General features: G+C 37.1%; 1 protein-coding gene and 2 non-coding genes across 5 annotated transcripts in view; all 3 read left to right on the top strand.

The window, feature by feature from the left end:
* Nucleotides 1–732: 732 nt before the first annotated feature.
* On the top strand, nt 733–804 carry TRNAN-AUU (transfer RNA asparagine (anticodon AUU)). Its single transcript has one exon. It is a non-coding gene; the product is annotated as a tRNA-Asn (tRNA).
* A 759-nt stretch (nt 805–1,563) lies between these two features.
* TRNAK-CUU (transfer RNA lysine (anticodon CUU)) lies at nt 1,564–1,635 on the top strand. Its single transcript has one exon. It is a non-coding gene; the product is annotated as a tRNA-Lys (tRNA).
* A 3,053-nt stretch (nt 1,636–4,688) lies between these two features.
* LOC138694488 (major facilitator superfamily domain-containing protein 12-like) overlaps nt 4,689–17,937 on the top strand; it is a 51,112-nt gene continuing 37,863 nt past the window's right edge. Inside the window, exons 1-2 of one of the 3 annotated variants that reach the window (XM_069818255.1) lie at nt 5,115–5,217; nt 6,715–6,745. In XM_069818255.1, the coding sequence (XP_069674356.1) occupies nt 6,736–6,745 (10 nt within the window). In that variant the 5' untranslated portion in view covers nt 5,115–5,217; nt 6,715–6,735. Of the gene's footprint in view, nt 5,218–6,714; nt 6,746–17,937 lie in introns of all 3 variants that reach the window. The other 2 variants (XR_011330954.1, XM_069818254.1) reach the window with 2 other exon arrangements.

The raw sequence follows: 17,937 nt of genomic DNA, 5'->3' as shown, positions 1-17,937 counted from the left end.
TAGGAATATTAACATTTTCTTCAGTATATTTGCTAGGACTTCTTGTCATACTACATGACAATTTTGCTTATTTTATTCTTTTAAGCATTCCTTCTAGGAATAGCTCAAGTGTTTTAAATTTAGCGTACATAAGTTTAGATTAAGTTCCTAGCACGTATTTGACGAAGTACTAGGTTTTTCCACTTCAGTTTAACTGATTTATGCAAACGAAATTAAGACAGCTGACGATTCTAATGTCAGTTATCACCACGCCCACTTTGTTTTGGGCGCATAAGTTCATTACCGACAGTCGTTCAATTTTCTTCAAACATGGCGGCGCAATGACCACTCTATACTTTCTCTTTCTAACTCGTTGATTATTGCACCATTACGCTAGATGGCAGTTGTGCCAACTATGGAATCTTCATTGAACTCTGTCATCGCCGTCTGCTATTCTTACACGAATTCCCACTTCCTTAATACCTTAATAGCGTTGGTACGTTAAACCAAAGGTCCCGGGTTCGATACCCGTCTCCGGAACAATTTTTCCCTCGAAATTATTCAAATCAACTTTACAGGGAGTTATACCTGAAATCTTGATTTGCATAATACACGTCACTGTTCGTGAACAGAAAACCACAATTTAAGTCACACGGAGTTAGTGTGCACTCGAAGTTGGTTGCTTGACGGTTGTCAGCCCACTTTGAGGTCTGTGGATATAGAGGGAAAAATTGTGTCGGTGTCGGTTAGAGTTCCCGAGTAGCTCAATGGTAGAGCGTTGGTACATTAAACCAAAGGTCCCGGGTTCGATACCCGGCTCCGGAACAATTTTTCCCTCGAAATTATTCAAATCAACTTTACAGGGAGTTATACCTGAAATCTTGATTTGCATAATACACGTCACTGTTCGTGAACAGAAAACCTGAATTTAAGTCACACGGAGTTAGTGTGCACTCGAAGTTGGTTGCTTGACGGTTGTCAGCCCACTTTGAGGTCTGTGGATATAGAGGGAAAAATTGTGTAGCTCAATGGTAGAGCGTTGGTACGTTAAACCAAAGGTCCCGGGTTCGATACCCGGCTCCGGAACAATTTTTCCCTCGAAATTATTCAAATCAACTTTACAGGGAGTTATACCTGAAATCTTGATTTGCATAATACACGTCACTGTTCGTGAACAGAAAACCACAATTTAAGTCACACGGAGTTAGTGTGCACTCGAAGTTGGTTGCTTGACGGTTGTCAGCGCACTTTGAGGTCTGTGGATATAGAGGGAAAAATTGTGTCGTTGTCGGTTAGAGTTCCCGAGTAGCTCAATGGTAGAGCGTTGGTACGTTAAACCAAAGGTCCCGGGTTCGATACCCGGCTCCGGAACAATTTTTCCCTCGAAATTATTCAAATCAACTTTACAGGGAGTTATACCTGAAATCTTGATTTGCATAATACACGTCACTGTTCGTGAACAGAAAACCACAATTTAAGTCACACGGAGTTAGTGTGCACTCGAAGTTGGTTGCTTGACGGTTGTCAGCCCACTTTGAGGTCTGTGGATATAGAGGGAAAAATTGTGTCGGTGTCTGTTAGAGTTGCCGAGTAGCTCAATGGTAGAGCGTTGGTATCTTAAACCAAAGGTCCCGGGTTCGATACCCGGCTCCGGAACAATTTTTCCCTCGAAATTATTCAAATCAACTTTACAGGGAGTTATACCTGAAATCTTGATTTGCATAATACACGTCACTGTTCGTGAACAGAAAACCACAATTTAAGTCACACGGAGTTAGTGTGCACTCGAAGTTGGTTGCTTGACGGTTGTCAGCCCACTTTGAGGTCTGTGGATATAGAGGGAAAAATTGTGTCGGTGTCGGTTAGAGTTCCCGAGTAGCTCAATGGTAGAGCGTTGGTACGTTAAACCAAAGGTCCCGGGTTCGATACCCGGCTCCGGAACAATTTTTCCCTCGAAATTATTCAAATCAACTTTACAGGGAGTTATACCTGAAATCTTGATTTGCATAATACACGTCACTGTTCGTGAACAGAAAACCACAATTTAAGTCACACGGAGTTAGTGTGCACTCGAAGTTGGTTGCTTGACGGTTGTCAGTCTGTGGATATAGAGGGAAAAATTGTGTCGGTGTCGGTTAGAGTTCCCGAGTAGCTCAATGGTAGAGCGTTGGTACGTTAAACCAAAGGTCGCGGGTTCGATACCCGGCTCCGGAACAATTTTTCCCTCGAAATTATTCAAATCAACTTTACAGGGAGTTATACCTGAAATCTTGATTTGCATAATACACGTCACTGTTCGTGAACAGAAAACCACAATTTAAGTCACACGGAGTTAGTGTGCACTCGAAGTTGGTTGCTTGACGGTTGTCAGCCCACTTTGAGGTCTGTGGATATAGAGGGAAAAATTGTGTCGGTGTCGGTTAGAGTTCCCGAGTAGCTCAATGGTAGAGCGTTGGTACGTTAAACCAAAGGTCCCGGGTTCGATACCCGGCTCCGGAACAATTTTTCCCTCGAAATTATTCAAATCAACTTTACAGGGAGTTATACCTGAAATCTTGATTTGCATAATACACGTCACTGTTCGTGAACAGAAAACCACAATTTAAGTCACACGGAGTTAGTGTGCACTCGAAGTTGGTTGCTTGACGGTTGTCAGCCCACTTTGAGGTCTGTGAATATAGAGGGAAAAATTGTGTCGGTGTCGGTTAGAGTTCCCGAGTAGCTCAATGGTAGAGCGTTGGTACGTTAAACCAAAGGTCCCGGGTTCGATACCCGGCTCCGGAACAATTTTTCCCTCGAAATTATTCAAATCAACTTTACAGGGAGTTATACCTGAAATCTTGATTTGCATAATACACGTCACTGTTCGTGAACAGAAAACCACAATTTAAGTCACACGGAGTTAGTGTGCACTCGAAGTTGGTTGCTTGACGGTTGTCAGCCCACTTTGAGGTCTGTGGATATAGAGGGAAAAATTGTGTCGGTGTCGGTTAGAGTTCCCGAGTAGCTCAATGGTAGAGCGTTGGTACGTTAAACCAAAGGTCCCGGGTTCGATACCCGGCTCCGGAACAATTTTTCCCTCGAAATTATTCAAATCAACTTTACAGGGAGTTATACCTGAAATCTTGATTTGCATAATACACGTCACTGTTCGTGAACAGAAAACTACAATTTAAGTCACACGGAGTTAGTGTGCACTCGAAGTTGGTTGCTTGACGGTTGTCAGTCTGTGGATATAGAGGGAAAAATTGTGTCGGTGTCGGTTAGAGTTCCCGAGTAGCTCAATGGTAGAGCGTTGGTACGTTAAACCAAAGGTCGCGGGTTCGATACCCGGCTCCGGAACAATTTTTCCCTCGAAATTATTCAAATCAACTTTACAGGGAGTTATACCTGAAATCTTGATTTGCATAATACACGTCACTGTTCGTGAACAGAAAACCACAATTTAAGTCACACGGAGTTAGTGTGCACTCGAAGTTGGTTGCTTGACGGTTGTCAGCCCACTTTGAGGTCTGTGGATATAGAGGGAAAAATTGTGTCGGTGTCGGTTAGAGTTCCCGAGTAGCTCAATGGTAGAGCGTTGGTACGTTAAACCAAAGGTCCCGGGTTCGATACCCGGCTCCGGAACAATTTTTCCCTCGAAATTATTCAAATCAACTTTACAGGGAGTTATACCTGAAATCTTGATTTGCATAATACACGTCACTGTTCGTGAACAGAAAACCACAATTTAAGTCACACGGAGTTAGTGTGCACTCGAAGTTGGTTGCTTGACGGTTGTCAGCCCACTTTGAGGTCTGTGAATATAGAGGGAAAAATTGTGTCGGTGTCGGTTAGAGTTCCCGAGTAGCTCAATGGTAGAGCGTTGGTACGTTAAACCAAAGGTCCCGGGTTCGATACCCGGCTCCGGAACAATTTTTCCCTCGAAATTATTCAAATCAACTTTACAGGGAGTTATACCTGAAATCTTGATTTGCATAATACACGTCACTGTTCGTGAACAGAAAACCACAATTTAAGTCACACGGAGTTAGTGTGCACTCGAAGTTGGTTGCTTGACGGTTGTCAGCCCACTTTGAGGTCTGTGGATATAGAGGGAAAAATTGTGTCGGTGTCGGTTAGAGTTCCCGAGTAGCTCAATGGTAGAGCGTTGGTACGTTAAACCAAAGGTCCCGGGTTCGATACCTGGCTCCGGAACAATTTTTCCCTCGAAATTATTCAAATATTCTTCTAACGTTTGTGTGGTGACACTGCTCCGACACTTACGAAACAAGCAGTGTTGCCAACTGTACGGAAATTCCGCCAGGACAGGAAAAAAATGGCTTTGACGGGTGACATTTTCTGGCGGAAATTACGATTTACATCATCTTTTGACATTTTTAGCTGCTGTTATTTTAATTGTTTCATTTTTGGGAAATTTCACTTTTTATTTGAACAGCCAAGCCTTGTCTGTTCCGTACTATGTTTAAGAATCCCCTGTTTCAGATTTCGTTGTAATCAAATTACGTTGAGGAATAATTATTGTAATCAGAATTGGTAAGTAAGCTGTGTTAAAATTTGTTTATATTATATGTTGGGTTTTATTATTATTTTTTTTAATTTTGACGGATTCTGACGGATTTCCAGGTGTTATACTGACGGGGATACAATTTATGTGTTGGCAACACTGGAAACAAGTTTTTTTACAGTGAGAGTGATGTGATGTGATGATGAATCAGACTAATGACATCATAGAGATGGCAGAGACGAAAGCATGGGGTTTAGTCATGTGATATTGACGGATATTGTGAGTTGTGGTATGGTGTGTGTGGTGGAGTGTTGTTCATTCAACTATAAACGCCGCCGCAGTTACACTTTCGACTTTGATATCGTTTCATATAAGACGAGTTAATAGTCTGCAGGTTAGAATTCATGTTGTTCAGTGCTGTTCTATGAGTGACAGAATGGAGCACTCTCGACACGACTACACTGAAATAATAAGAAGACTACCGCTTAGGTTACGATTGGCATACGGTGTAGGACATGTGTTAAACGATATTTGCGCGTCTATGTGGTTTACCTATTTATTAGTGTTTTTCCATTTAGTATTGAAATTCGACAGTTTCTTGTCAGGCATAGTGTTACTGGTTGGGCAAATAGCGGATGCTCTAGCAACACCTTTCATTGGATACCAGTCAGATAAAGACGATGGATTTTGGCTGTGTAAATATGGACGGAGAAAGTCATGGCATCTTGTAGGTAAATATCACAGCTTCATTATCACTTCTGGATCATCATGTTAATCATTAAAAGTGCAAGATTACACTCACATTCATCGAAAACTTTTCCCCTCGAGACCTCAATTTAATTACACAAAAAAAGGCGGCTATAATATCTAAATTATGTAGCTAGGCCTATTACATATAAAATTATTGTATTTCTTTACAATCGTGCTACCGATTAAATTTGTGGCTACCGGTATGTCATTGATTAACTAGTTACCGTAAGAACAAATAAACGACAAATGCAAATTCAGTGACTCAGATGAAGCAAAACATTGACACAATGAGTTCTTTCAGGTTTATTTGTGTTTAGTACAATATTGGAAATAAAATTGTTATAAATAATCTACTACGTTGCTATAATTATGTGAGAAGTGGGGGAGTGAGAAGTGACACTCTTCCGGCGCTCGTGACGCTGATATCATCTAGAGCAGTTCATGTGTTTTGTTGGAAAGACACCTTTCAGTCCAGATATTAAAAAAATTATATCAGATGTTCGTATATTCCTGTTAACTTTTATAAGTGCAAAGGAATAATATAATTAATAATAATACCAATAATCATCGTCATAAAGCATTTTCAGGAAGTTAATGATGTTGATTATATTAGGTTTCATCATAATTATGCTTCGGGTATTTTCAAAATTTTGTTTAACCAAAATAGGTCTATGACATAACGGGGTGATAGTGGGCTATGGTTTGTTTACATATCATAGCCTACAGCATTCGTTGTTACGTTTCACACAAATTTAGTTGTACCTCGGTCTAGTCCTATGTGTTTACTTTTTGTTCATGAACAGAAGTCGAGTTGATTAATGTTTCTTACAATCCAAATATTAAAATAATAATCACCAGATTTTCTGTTTCAACATTTGTGTCATGGAAAACATTGTTTGAACAAACAGCCTAAACTTGAGTTGCCAAGTTTCTTAAATAAACCTATAAATAAATAGGCCTATTCTGCAGTCCACTTTTTCGGTGGCGGCAGCTTTTAATTTTAACTACTTTTCCAATTGCAAAGGTCATTCTGCATTGAAATTGTCTAGATGACAAGTGGTCGAGAATTTTATCTGCAGTCCTTTGAAAGGAACAGGGTTCTTTTCTGGAGTAAGCTATGCAAAGGATTTTTATTGCCCATTACAATCCATTACCCTCCACCAAGTTCGAACCCGTGAACTTAGGATCTAACGGTCAGCATGGTGCGGTAACCACAAGACCACTGAGAATGAAACTTTAATCGAAAATCTTAAATATATCTATTCCTTTCACGACATCCTGCCTGTCTATTTTCAGATTTGGCAGTGATCAAGACAAGGTATCATGACAAAACTGAATAGGCCTATTGGATAGTAGTTACCATGCTAGCCATTGGGTCAGAGGTTCCATATTTGTCAGACCATTAGCTGAATTATCATGAAATAATTGAAGACTGGGAGTGGGGAAATGCTGAAAATGCCTTAATTACTTAATTTCAGATTTTCCATGGAAACCAATGAATGTGCCAAGGTGAATAACTTGGGAAAGGTTGAAAGTACCACAAAGGTTTTCTTGTAGTTCAAAAGGCATCTGCTTGATGAGCAACATGGAGAATGCTGAATGTGTCAAGCATGCCTAGCAGCATCAAAGAGAATGTTGTAACCTGTTTCCTGCATGTGCTCACATAACACTAGTGCATCAAGTACTACATTGTGTATCGTTTGTCACGTGTTTCATATTGTTTAGTGCATTACGATGTTGAGGAAAGGAAGGATTTGTGACTCAAAAACTCCGAGCTAACAATTCACGGAAAGCCATATTCAACATACAAAGGGACTGGTATTGCTCAGCAGCAACCACTGACAAGTTAGAATCATTGGTATTGCACTGTATAGTAGCTTAATGAAATAAAACAGAATATTATGATAATTTTATTTTATTATGAAAGGATGTTTTAATAGTGACTCATTATTATTATTATTATTATTATTATTATTATTATTATTATTATTATTATTATTATTATAAAATTGAGTACTGGGTCTTTCCCAGGGGTAAAAGGCGGTCAGAGCGTGGTGCCGACCACACCACCTCATTCTAGTGCCAAGGTCATGGAAAGCATGGGGCTCTACCTCCATGCCCCCCAAGTGCCTTCATGGCATGTTACGGGGATACCTTTACCTTTACCTTTTATTATTATTATTATTATTATTATTATTATTATTATTATTATTATTATTATTATTATTACTCTCTGGCTGAATGGTCAGACCTTCAGACTGTCACATACCGTATTATAGGCGACCCGGGTTCGATTCCCAGTCAGGTCTGATGAAAAAATCCGTAGTGACACTTGTGGCGGACAAGGGTTGCAGTTGGAGGTTTTCCCATTTCTTCCCAAATTAGGCATTTACGTCATTCTGTCGCCATTTCTTCATTTTGTTATCATTCTGTAGCATTCCCTGAATGCCGTCTGGCGATGCATGGAGGGAGCTGTCCTAGGGACGAGTGAGGTTGCCTGCTCGAAACCTGGGCACACAGAGAACCTTAGTGTTGTCAGCCTGTGTGGGTTTGGGAATGTGTCACTAAAGCATCAGCGCAATAAATCTTAACAGGTCACAGCCTGGGCCATAGTGCCTCCCTCCGTTAAATTCAATTATTATTATTATTATTATTATTATTATTATTATTATTATTATTATTATTATTATTATTATTATTATTCGAAGTTGAGAAGGAGTTAGATGTTAAAAGTGTGTGGGAAGGATCAGAGATATTTTCAAAATTGCAGCTGAGCAGAGCATAGGTTATCATGAAACTAAGAAAAAGAAACCATGGTTTGATGAAGATTTTTGCATGGTAATAGAAATAAGGAAACAGGCAAAATTTACTTTCTTACAGACTCCAGTCCAGGCGAATAGAGATAATTATTTCAATGGAAGACAGGAATCATACACTTAAGAATAAAACGAGACTACTTGAAGGAAAAACTGAATGAGATAGAAACAAATAATGAGAATAAAAACATTAGAGATTTATATAAAGGCATAAAGAAATTTAAGAAAAGATATCAGGCAAGGGTAAACATGATCAAGGATGAGAATGGTGACTTGCTTGCAGATTCTCATTCCATTCTGAACAGATGGAGAAACTATTTTGGGCAACTACTGAAAGTACATAGGCCAAATAGAAATGATCGGGACGAAATTTAAATACAAACTATTGAGCCATTTATACCTACCTGAACCCACGCTTTCTGAAGTCATAATTGCGATTGAAAAGCTGAAAAAGTACAAGTCTCCCAGGTAGGCTATTGATCAAATTCCAGCAGAATTAATACAATAGGGTGGAAGTGCATTATCTTGCGAAATTCATAACCTTCTACTTGGAATTGGAATGGAATTTAAGTGAGGGGGGCATGGATGGTCCAGCACTGCGACCTGTTGAGATCTATTGCGCTAACCCTCGATATAGAATGATCCCCTACGCTCATCAACCCAACCACATGACTCCCTAACGACCAGTCCCTACAGCCAACAGAAATCCATATACCATTCCTGCTTCAGCAACTTCCCCCAAGGCCCCCCCCCCCCCCCTGTCTGTCTGAGGCGAAACTCCTCCCTCCGAGTAGGTCCGCCTCAGGTGCTCGTTGCAGAAGCCATCCAACGTCGTTTTGCTACATTCCATGGAGGCCAGTCGAGAGAACCAGTAGTTCCGGGAGGCCACCTGTAGAGTAATCTGAAAAACCAGAAACGGGATGATGAGGAAAGGAAGTGGAGAAGATGAGTGGGGTTTCAATCACCTGATAAAGTTACCTGACATTCATTCATAGGAGTGAGGGAAAAACCCCGGAAAAACTTCACCCAGGCAACTCGTCCTGACCAGGAATCGAACCTAGGACCGCTGGGTTCGGAGTTAAATTCGCTAACCCCTCAGCTACAATGGTGGACTAAGCTTGTACTTGCTATTTGGGAAAAAGGAAATTGTACCAGAACAATGGAAGGAGCCCGTAATTATACCTACCGGAACCTATCTTTAAGAAGGGGGGAAAACTAACTGTAGTAACTTTCGAGACATATCACTTTTGTTGACATCATACAAAATTTTGTCCAATATTCTTTTGAGAAGATTAACTCCATACGTAGATGAAATTATTGGGGATCATCAATGTGGTTTTAGACATATTAGATTGATTATTGATCATATTTTTTGTATTTGACAGATATTAGAGAAAAAATGGGAGAATAAGGGCAGAGTACATCATTTATTCATAGATTTCAAAAAGTCATATGACTTGGTTAAGAGAGAAGTTTTATATAATATTCTTATTGAATTTGGTATTCCTAAGAAACTAGTTCAATTAATTAAAATGTGTCTTAGTGAAATGTATACCAGAGTCCATATAGGCCAGTTTCTGTCTGATTCTTTTCCAATTCACTATGGGCTAAAGCAAGGAGATGCACTATCACCATTTCTTTTTAACTTTGCTCTGGAATATGTCATTAGGAAAGTCCAGGATAACAGAGAGGGTTTAGGATTTAATGGGTTACATCAGCTGCTTCTTTATGCTTAGCTGAATATGTCAGGAGAAAATCCACAAACTATTAAGGAAAACACGGGAATTTTACTTGAATCAAGGAAAGAGATAGGTTTGGAAGTAAATTCCGAACGGACAAAGTAGGCCTATATGATTATGTCTCGTGACCAGAACATAGTACGAAATGGAAATATTAAAATTGGTAATTTATACCTTGAAAAGGTGAAAAAAAAGTCAAATATCTTGAAGCAAGTAACAAATACTTATATAAATGACACTCGGGAGGAAATTAAGCGCAGAATAAATATGGGAAATGCCTGTTATTATTTGGTTCAGATGCTTTTGTCATCCAGTCTGCTTTCAAAAAAACTGAAAGTTAGAATTTATAAAACAGTTATATTACCAGTTGTTGTGTATGGTTGTGAAACTTGGACTCTCACGTTGATAGAGAAACAGAGGCTAAGGGTGTTTAAGAATGTGCTTAAAAAAAAATTTAGGGCTACAAGGGATGAAGTTACAGGAGAATGAAGAAAGTTGCACAATGCGGAACTCCACACATTGTATTCTTCACCTGACATAATTAGGAACATTAAATTCAGACATTTGAGATGGGAAGGACATTTAACGCGTATGGACGAAAAAGTGGAAATCTTACGGAAGTACGGTGAAAACAGTATTCTTAATCAGAAGCAACTCTTTGATTCATTAGGAATCCCATCATCGACATTAAGGATGACAATAAAAAATCGGGACTCAATCACTGCAGCTGTGATGTTGGGAGGATGTAAGCGCAGGAAAGTGAAGTGTGGTAAACATGAGGACTTGGAGAACACGCACAAGGCAAACAACTATAAATGACTTTTTTCGAAAGACTTAAGTACAGAACAGTAGTGGCAAAAAACCGGACCCACGGAATAATCAAAGTCCCCGAAATGAGCCACTGCATATGCCACACCCGCATTCACAAGATAGCGGGTAATCTATTGAAATTGTTGTAGTTTTGACTGCTGATGGAGCCCATTTCCAAAGCTATTAGAAAATAATCTGGTAAAATTCATATTCTGGGAATAATAAGTTAATTAAGTAGTAAAAAATCACTGCAATCGAAAAGTATTGGGAATAAATTTGAATAAGGAACAAAAAAGAAAGTTTCCTTCCCAGGCAGGATTCGAGCCACGAAAGTCTTAGTTACCAGTCTATCATGCTGTCACTGTGAACAGGGCTCTGAAATCAGCTACAAGGGTCAGTCCAGTTTTTTGCCACTACTGTACGTCATATTGTAAATGTCTTCAACGTACAGTACAGTAATTACATAATGGAGTAATACTGTATTACCTTTCATGAATCATGTATTTCAATAAACAAAAGTGCTAATAGATACCAGTACTGTATATAAGTCAAAATTAGTATATCCGCCTAATATGAGGTTTACACGCAGTCCCTAAAATGGCGTCTTATCGGGGTTTTACTGTATTAACTCATGAAATTGGAACCTCCAGGGGTAGAAATGTGATTTTTATTTGTATGTGTTGAGAAAACAAACATTCATCACATATACATGCAGGATCCCTACAACATAATCTTGTTATTTGATCTTGAGACTTTCTAAGCGGGAGTCTGCATGCCCATATGTTGCAACACAGCATTGCCGCTATTAGCTATCGCCCATAAGCGGACACATTTGCAAACGTCAGGAGGTTTGAGCATGACTGTAGTCTGTAACTTAATGTAAATTATTAACGTTGCGACTAATGTTTTCCGAAAGTGCAGAAGTCGTGCTTGTTGGCCACGTGCTTCTTCACATGATATTCGAATTCTTGTATCTCGAAATGTGCCCAGCCTGTAACTGTATGGTAGGGTGACCAGACTTCCCATTTTTAACGGGCTTGTCCCTTTTTTGAGCCTCTTGTTCCCTGCCCGAGAAAGGTATGCTCGGGATACCAAATGTCCCGTTTTTTTAAAAATGACATCCCATTTCCCTAAATTATTGTTGAAATATTTCTTTTTATTTTATTTTATTTTATTTAATAGTCACGTAAAATATTGATTAATTCTATATTGTTTCCATCAGATGTCACCGTAATGAATTCAGTGAAGGTCATATTAATCACAAAATGTAATTTCAAAAATATGTTTTGCATGGACATCGATAGTTCCCTGAAGGAAAGGCCAACACTTCTCAGTTACACTGAGTAAATTCATTTATCAAAGAAATATGATGCTGATTGTATACTCCATTTTATTTCAAGGAGTGCAGTTCAGTGGGTCCTTTGAACACCACTTATAGATTTATGACTTCCTACACAAACACCTCTGATAATTCCATCCTGTCCCCTCATCCCAACATTGCACAGTTGCCAAAATCCTGGTGACCCTCGAAATGAGACAGTGAGACTGACGTGGTTCTTGGAATTCGGAAAAGATGCGGAAACTCTGCCTCCACGTGGATTTGACGGGAGCCTGTCAATTCTTATGAACGAGGGTTGTGATTGGTTACTGACAGGAGAGGACAAGATTTCCGTCACAGTAAGGAAGACCTTTATTTATGACAACCAATTAGTAGGGGGGCAGTAGAAGGTCTGTCGGCAAAGTCCTTTCTATGAAACTGCACTCCATGGAATAAAATATAGTATACAGTTCATCTTCATGGAGAATGTTAAAATAATTAAAAGGTAATATGAGACAAAAAATGTTGTTATGAAACAAGCTCAGAAAACAGTGACATGAATATGATGTAAGGTCCAATTAACGTGAAGTATTTTTAAACAGATAAGTTAACCTAATTAATCCAGACTAGTTGCAATATAAAAATGATTAACAATGATGTAAGCAAAGCATCCATGCTATTCTATTATGTATAATTATTAGGCCTATAGGCTAGTTATTGTAAACAGTGTAGTATTTATTACTTTAAAATAAATAAACCTGGACCTTATTGCTCACTGTCATTATATAAACACAAGTAATAAGATTAATGAATGTTTAGATAAAATGTTCATTCATGTCAACTTTAATAAGTGTCCCGTTTTTTATTATGGGAATCTGGTCACTACTGTACGGTATCTTATTAAACCTTCACTCTGGATTTCCATCACACGTATTATATTTGTCTCAGATTTGTGATTCCGAATGGTTAATAACTGTTCCAAGTTACTGAATCATATTTGTAGACATGCTAAGCAGGCCTTTCTATAGCCCATAAACCCTGTACTTCTAGTTTCCATTTATATATATTCTTTAAGGGTACAGTAGTGACCTGTCAATCCCGTCATAATTCTCAAGTCTGTAGGCCTATATTAACAAAAACATTGGAGTTGACCTATGTTCCCCAAACTCAGAACGAGATTAGATTATTGTGCGTAACTATCAAATACAAAGTTTATTTAATCAAAATCGAAGTCTGTTAAACGTTGAACTTTGTGATCAACATGACGTGGCTGTGGTTCGGACATTATCTAAAGACTTCCGTAAGTCTAATGAACTCTTCGACCTTGTACCAGCATTGTTGATATATCTAATTAAAAACCTAACATTAATCGTTATATTGATATTGCGGCAGCTGTGAAGGCTGAAAAACCAAATGTGTAATAAATGATAATCTATTGACCATCTGTGTGTACAACGAGTAATTCATGGACAGGAGTGTCAAATGTCATTAGAAGGGAGAGGGGTGGCATGTATCTAGGGTTGCCATACGTTCCGGAAAATCAGGATTGTCCCAATCGATTTTTAGGCTACAAAATTCTTCTGCCCAAAGATTTTGAAGTAATTAATAACAAATTAATAAAGCAAATATATAATTCATTTAACATCCACTCTATATTGTCTAATAAAAATATTTGCCTTGCCCCCCTAACTGCTCTTTTCAGTCTGTGTACAGTGTATTGTGAAACATCTTGTATAATTGAAAGGTTTGATTTACCGGTACAAGATATATCCAACACTGAATTTTTATCAGATTTTTTTTAATACGTGAATATATTAAGTTCTATTGGTATATCAATAGATTTTAAAGCCTAAATTGCATATGAAACATTTCACTTTTCCATATTATTAAAAAATCTAAAGACATTTGCGTTTGAAATTGTCAAATATAGAAGCTATCTAAAAATGTGAGACTTTTCACATATTTCTTTCTTCAAGCATAATCTATTCCGAGATCAATCTGTTTAAAATTTGTCCCTATTTTGCTGAAATAATATGTGGCAACCCTACAGTAGATGGGTCCCATCTAGTGGCGTAGCGTCAATGTAAGCTAAAAAGCTCAGCTTCCCCAGTTAATAATAATTTCATAATAAACCTGCAATCTATGGACAAAATTATTTATTAATTTTAATAGAATTTATATTTACGCTTTAAATATTGTGATGCGGCAGCTCAGGATGATTTGTGATGCAGCAGTAAACAAGAAGCCTGCACACACCAGCTTCCAAGCAGACTGGTTTCTTACACTCATTCTTCTGTGTAACCCACCCCGCAGATTTTCCATCCCTTTCTAACTAAACTATTCTGGTCGCAAGGGTAGCAAGAAGCTAGCTTTAACATTTAAAATAAGTAGTTTCCGAGTTATCCCTTTTCGTCAGTTGTGCTCAGTTGAAGTGTTAGTGTGCATTGTGGCTGACATAATAAATAATGAGTGAAATAACAGTTCCTGACACCAATTTACTTGAATTTTTTAGGAAAATTCTATTATCAAGATTGACTTACGAACAAAAGTGTGATCTAAAAAACAAATGACCCACTTCCTTGCTGTCAATGAAGGACGCAACCAAAAGACAGACGCATACTTACGTACTGTATCTATTGACCGTTAATATTGTGATTCCTCTAACTATGACAGGGAGTCAGCTAGTGTTATACTATACGTGTCTATTTGATGTGTAAACCGTGAAATCATACTTTACTACGCACCATTTGAGATCATGCCTTATTGGTGTTACTTACGAGGTTCCAACCAAACTTCGACTGCTGACTTGACATTGACTACTTTTTTTTTAAGACTATACTTTTGTAATACGTTTTCTCATATTGCATGAAAGACAACTTGAATTAGCTTCCCCTGCTCAAAATTTCATGCTACGCCACTGGTCCCATCCAAGAATTTCCAATAATTTTCTTTGTTATGTCAGTGTACCTTATTTGCATTATATTTTCAAAAAACTGATTGGTTAGAATTTGTAATAGATCCATGCTCCTAATTTTAAATCATATTAGGAAATGTCCCACGCCTAGGACAATGTTTTAGAGTTTATTTTTTGTAGTCAGTTGTAGAAAGAAAGCAAAACTACAGGTTTTATCACACATAGTATCTGAAGACTTGCATATCGTCTTTAGAAATATAATAATTAAATTTGTTCTTGGGAAAACAAAAATAAAATATTCGACTTAGTTGACAAAGTGACAAACACTAAATTACAATGGTGTCAACATATAAATTGGATGGACTCTGGAAGACTGACCAAACAAATATTACAATATAAACCTAGAGGACAACATACTGTCAGCCAGCTTATGGCTAGATGCGAAGACATGCTTTGAGTTGAAACAACCTTTTGTCAAGTGGGATGTCATTCAAATTGTTTAAAATTGACTTTATTGTAAATGTTGTGTATTATTATTATTATTATTATTATTATTATTATATTACGCTATATTTATTACTAGTATATTGTGTTGTAATGGAACATATTCTTGAATATCCTTATAAAATCTTTGAAAAGTAATTTTTTCAGTCATCCAAATTTTAATTAATTTTAATGTGTGTTTAATTTTTTTAATAAAATATGCTTGTGTCATTATTACGCTTACACAATAATTATACATACGGTATATATTTACGGTCTTACTAATAAAAACTCTATATACAGACCTTTAACTATCTTATACTTATACAATGAGTAGCTCATTTATACGTGATGTGTAAATTTCTTACTACTAATCACTATATACGTCGCGTATAACAGTACAACTGTTGCACAGCTATGTCATAGTTTCGTCATTACTTCGTTACGAAAGATAATAGAATATCTGAGGTTCTCTATTGCATCCGGTAGAGGGCTCTAGTGTGGCGTGTTAAGTATCAATAGTACAACTGGCTCTAATCGATTACCATACTATATTTTGGTCAAAGAGTACAAGCTACAGTAATATCACAGTCTACTATATAGTAGCACAGTATTATATACAGTCGCGAAGCTCAATATGTAGTAAAAATGCAAACATGGGTAGTTGCCCACCACTAGGATCGCTACTATCGCCTCATCATCGCAGATCTCTCTCCTAGCAGACGACAAAATATGTTACACTTTCGTTGTCGTGTTCTTTTGAAAAAATTAACACCTTCCTTCCATTATTGAACTATTAAATGCATAAAGTTAATTTATTATTTTAATGAAGTATATTAAATTCCACCATAAACTCGAAGATACCTGCACTAGTAGACCTGCACCTGTACTAGTAGACTATATTGTAAATCTCATCTGTATATATTTCATCTAGACTGTGACTATAAATTAAGATTTTATAATAGTATTAAGTTTTTTGACTTGTTCCATATTCTAGCTGTAAGCATGTATGAATACCATAGAATGTTAATAAATACAATACAATACAAGAAATAAGTTAATATAATTTTTGTTTGTGCAAAACGAACTGAAATTTACTATAATAGCTTCACTCATTCAAGATTATAGCGATAATTAACTATGAAACCAATAAATATTAATTTGCATTTCCCTTTACAACAATAATAATGGAAATATGAATTAATGGAGTAACTTACGTGTACCGGTACTTGTAGTGTAGGCTTACGTACGGGGTGAGGTTAAGCAATAATAATCACACCAGAATTGGAAATAAAACGTGATCAATAAATTTCATTAAAACAAACTTAATTTTTTTCTACGTCTTTAGTAAAATAACACATAAAAATAATAAAAAGATTAATAGCTACAATTAAAAATATATCCTCTGAAAAAAAAAAAAAGTAGACCTAACCTTTATTTCTCTGGAAATTTAGCAGCCTAAGTGACAGAACTTTAACCGGTATCTAATGTCCTTTTGGTTAGACTGAAACATTTCATTGTGAAATTTAAGGATATAATGTATTCTAACAGTCACAGAGAACTTCAAAATGAAGAGTTTTGTTTCTGCACAGCATTCTTGTGGAAACCCAGGAACCTTTCTGAATCTTTCGGAAATCGGAAAAAGGATAACTCTGACCTCTTTCTCTTACTGTTGCTACAATTTAAATCACTACAAACATCTCCTCCTTGTCCCGTATTATTATTCCAATTATTATATTTTAGCCATTAACATTTTCATTACAACCAATAACGAACATTTCACAAGCATCAATGTGAAATACGTAACGAGCTAGCACTCGATAGAAATACGACACAGTCCAAAGTCGGCCATGGACAGTCTATTGTTTCTAGTTGCTAACCGCTTGGAGCGCTTTATCACTAGATTTGCAAAAAAACACCTCAAGCTTCGTGACTGTATATAGTAGACTGTGATAGTAGACTGTGGTAATTAGACATCGGATTTTTAGGCACTAAAAATTGCAGTTTTAGGCGCCTAAAATAAGCTCAAAATTTGTAAAATTAGGCTCTATTTTAATGAAAATAGGCATTTTAGGCACATCAAGTTATCATACTTATTTCTTTCACTGAAATTTTTAGTTATACACTAAAATACGCACAAAAAAGTATGTTTAAACATTAAAAAAGAATACTATATTATATTTATAAACAGAGCTGCACAAATTTAATATATTGAAACTAATTAAATAATGATTATTGATATCAAGATTACTCATTATAAGTTATTGAAATTCAGTTCCATGCTCAGACTTTATTATAATTATCTGCACAGTACACCACCAGAATTTTTTCTAAATTCTCCACAGTTAACCTTTGCCTTTTGTCACTGAGAATCATTTTGAAAGCAGAAAAACTTCTTTCAACCGAAACTGATGTGAGAGGCGCAAATTTTAAATTAGGTACAATAGAAACATCAATACTTACTGTAACATTTACACTTTCCCCTGATATCACTCTTGATACTTTTTCCAACAATGAAAATCCTACATTCTTATTTAATACGTTGTCCCACTTATTTTTAACTTTTTTCCCAGTTTCGCCCAAAGCAGAATGTATGTTCATTTGAGCTTCCTTTACTATTG

This window comes from Periplaneta americana, chromosome 2, assembly GCF_040183065.1.
Source record: "Periplaneta americana isolate PAMFEO1 chromosome 2, P.americana_PAMFEO1_priV1, whole genome shotgun sequence".
In the NCBI taxonomy this organism is placed as follows: domain Eukaryota; kingdom Metazoa; phylum Arthropoda; class Insecta; order Blattodea; family Blattidae; genus Periplaneta; species Periplaneta americana.
Note: the sequence above shows the minus strand (reverse complement) of the source record. Positions and strands in the feature narration are given on the sequence as shown.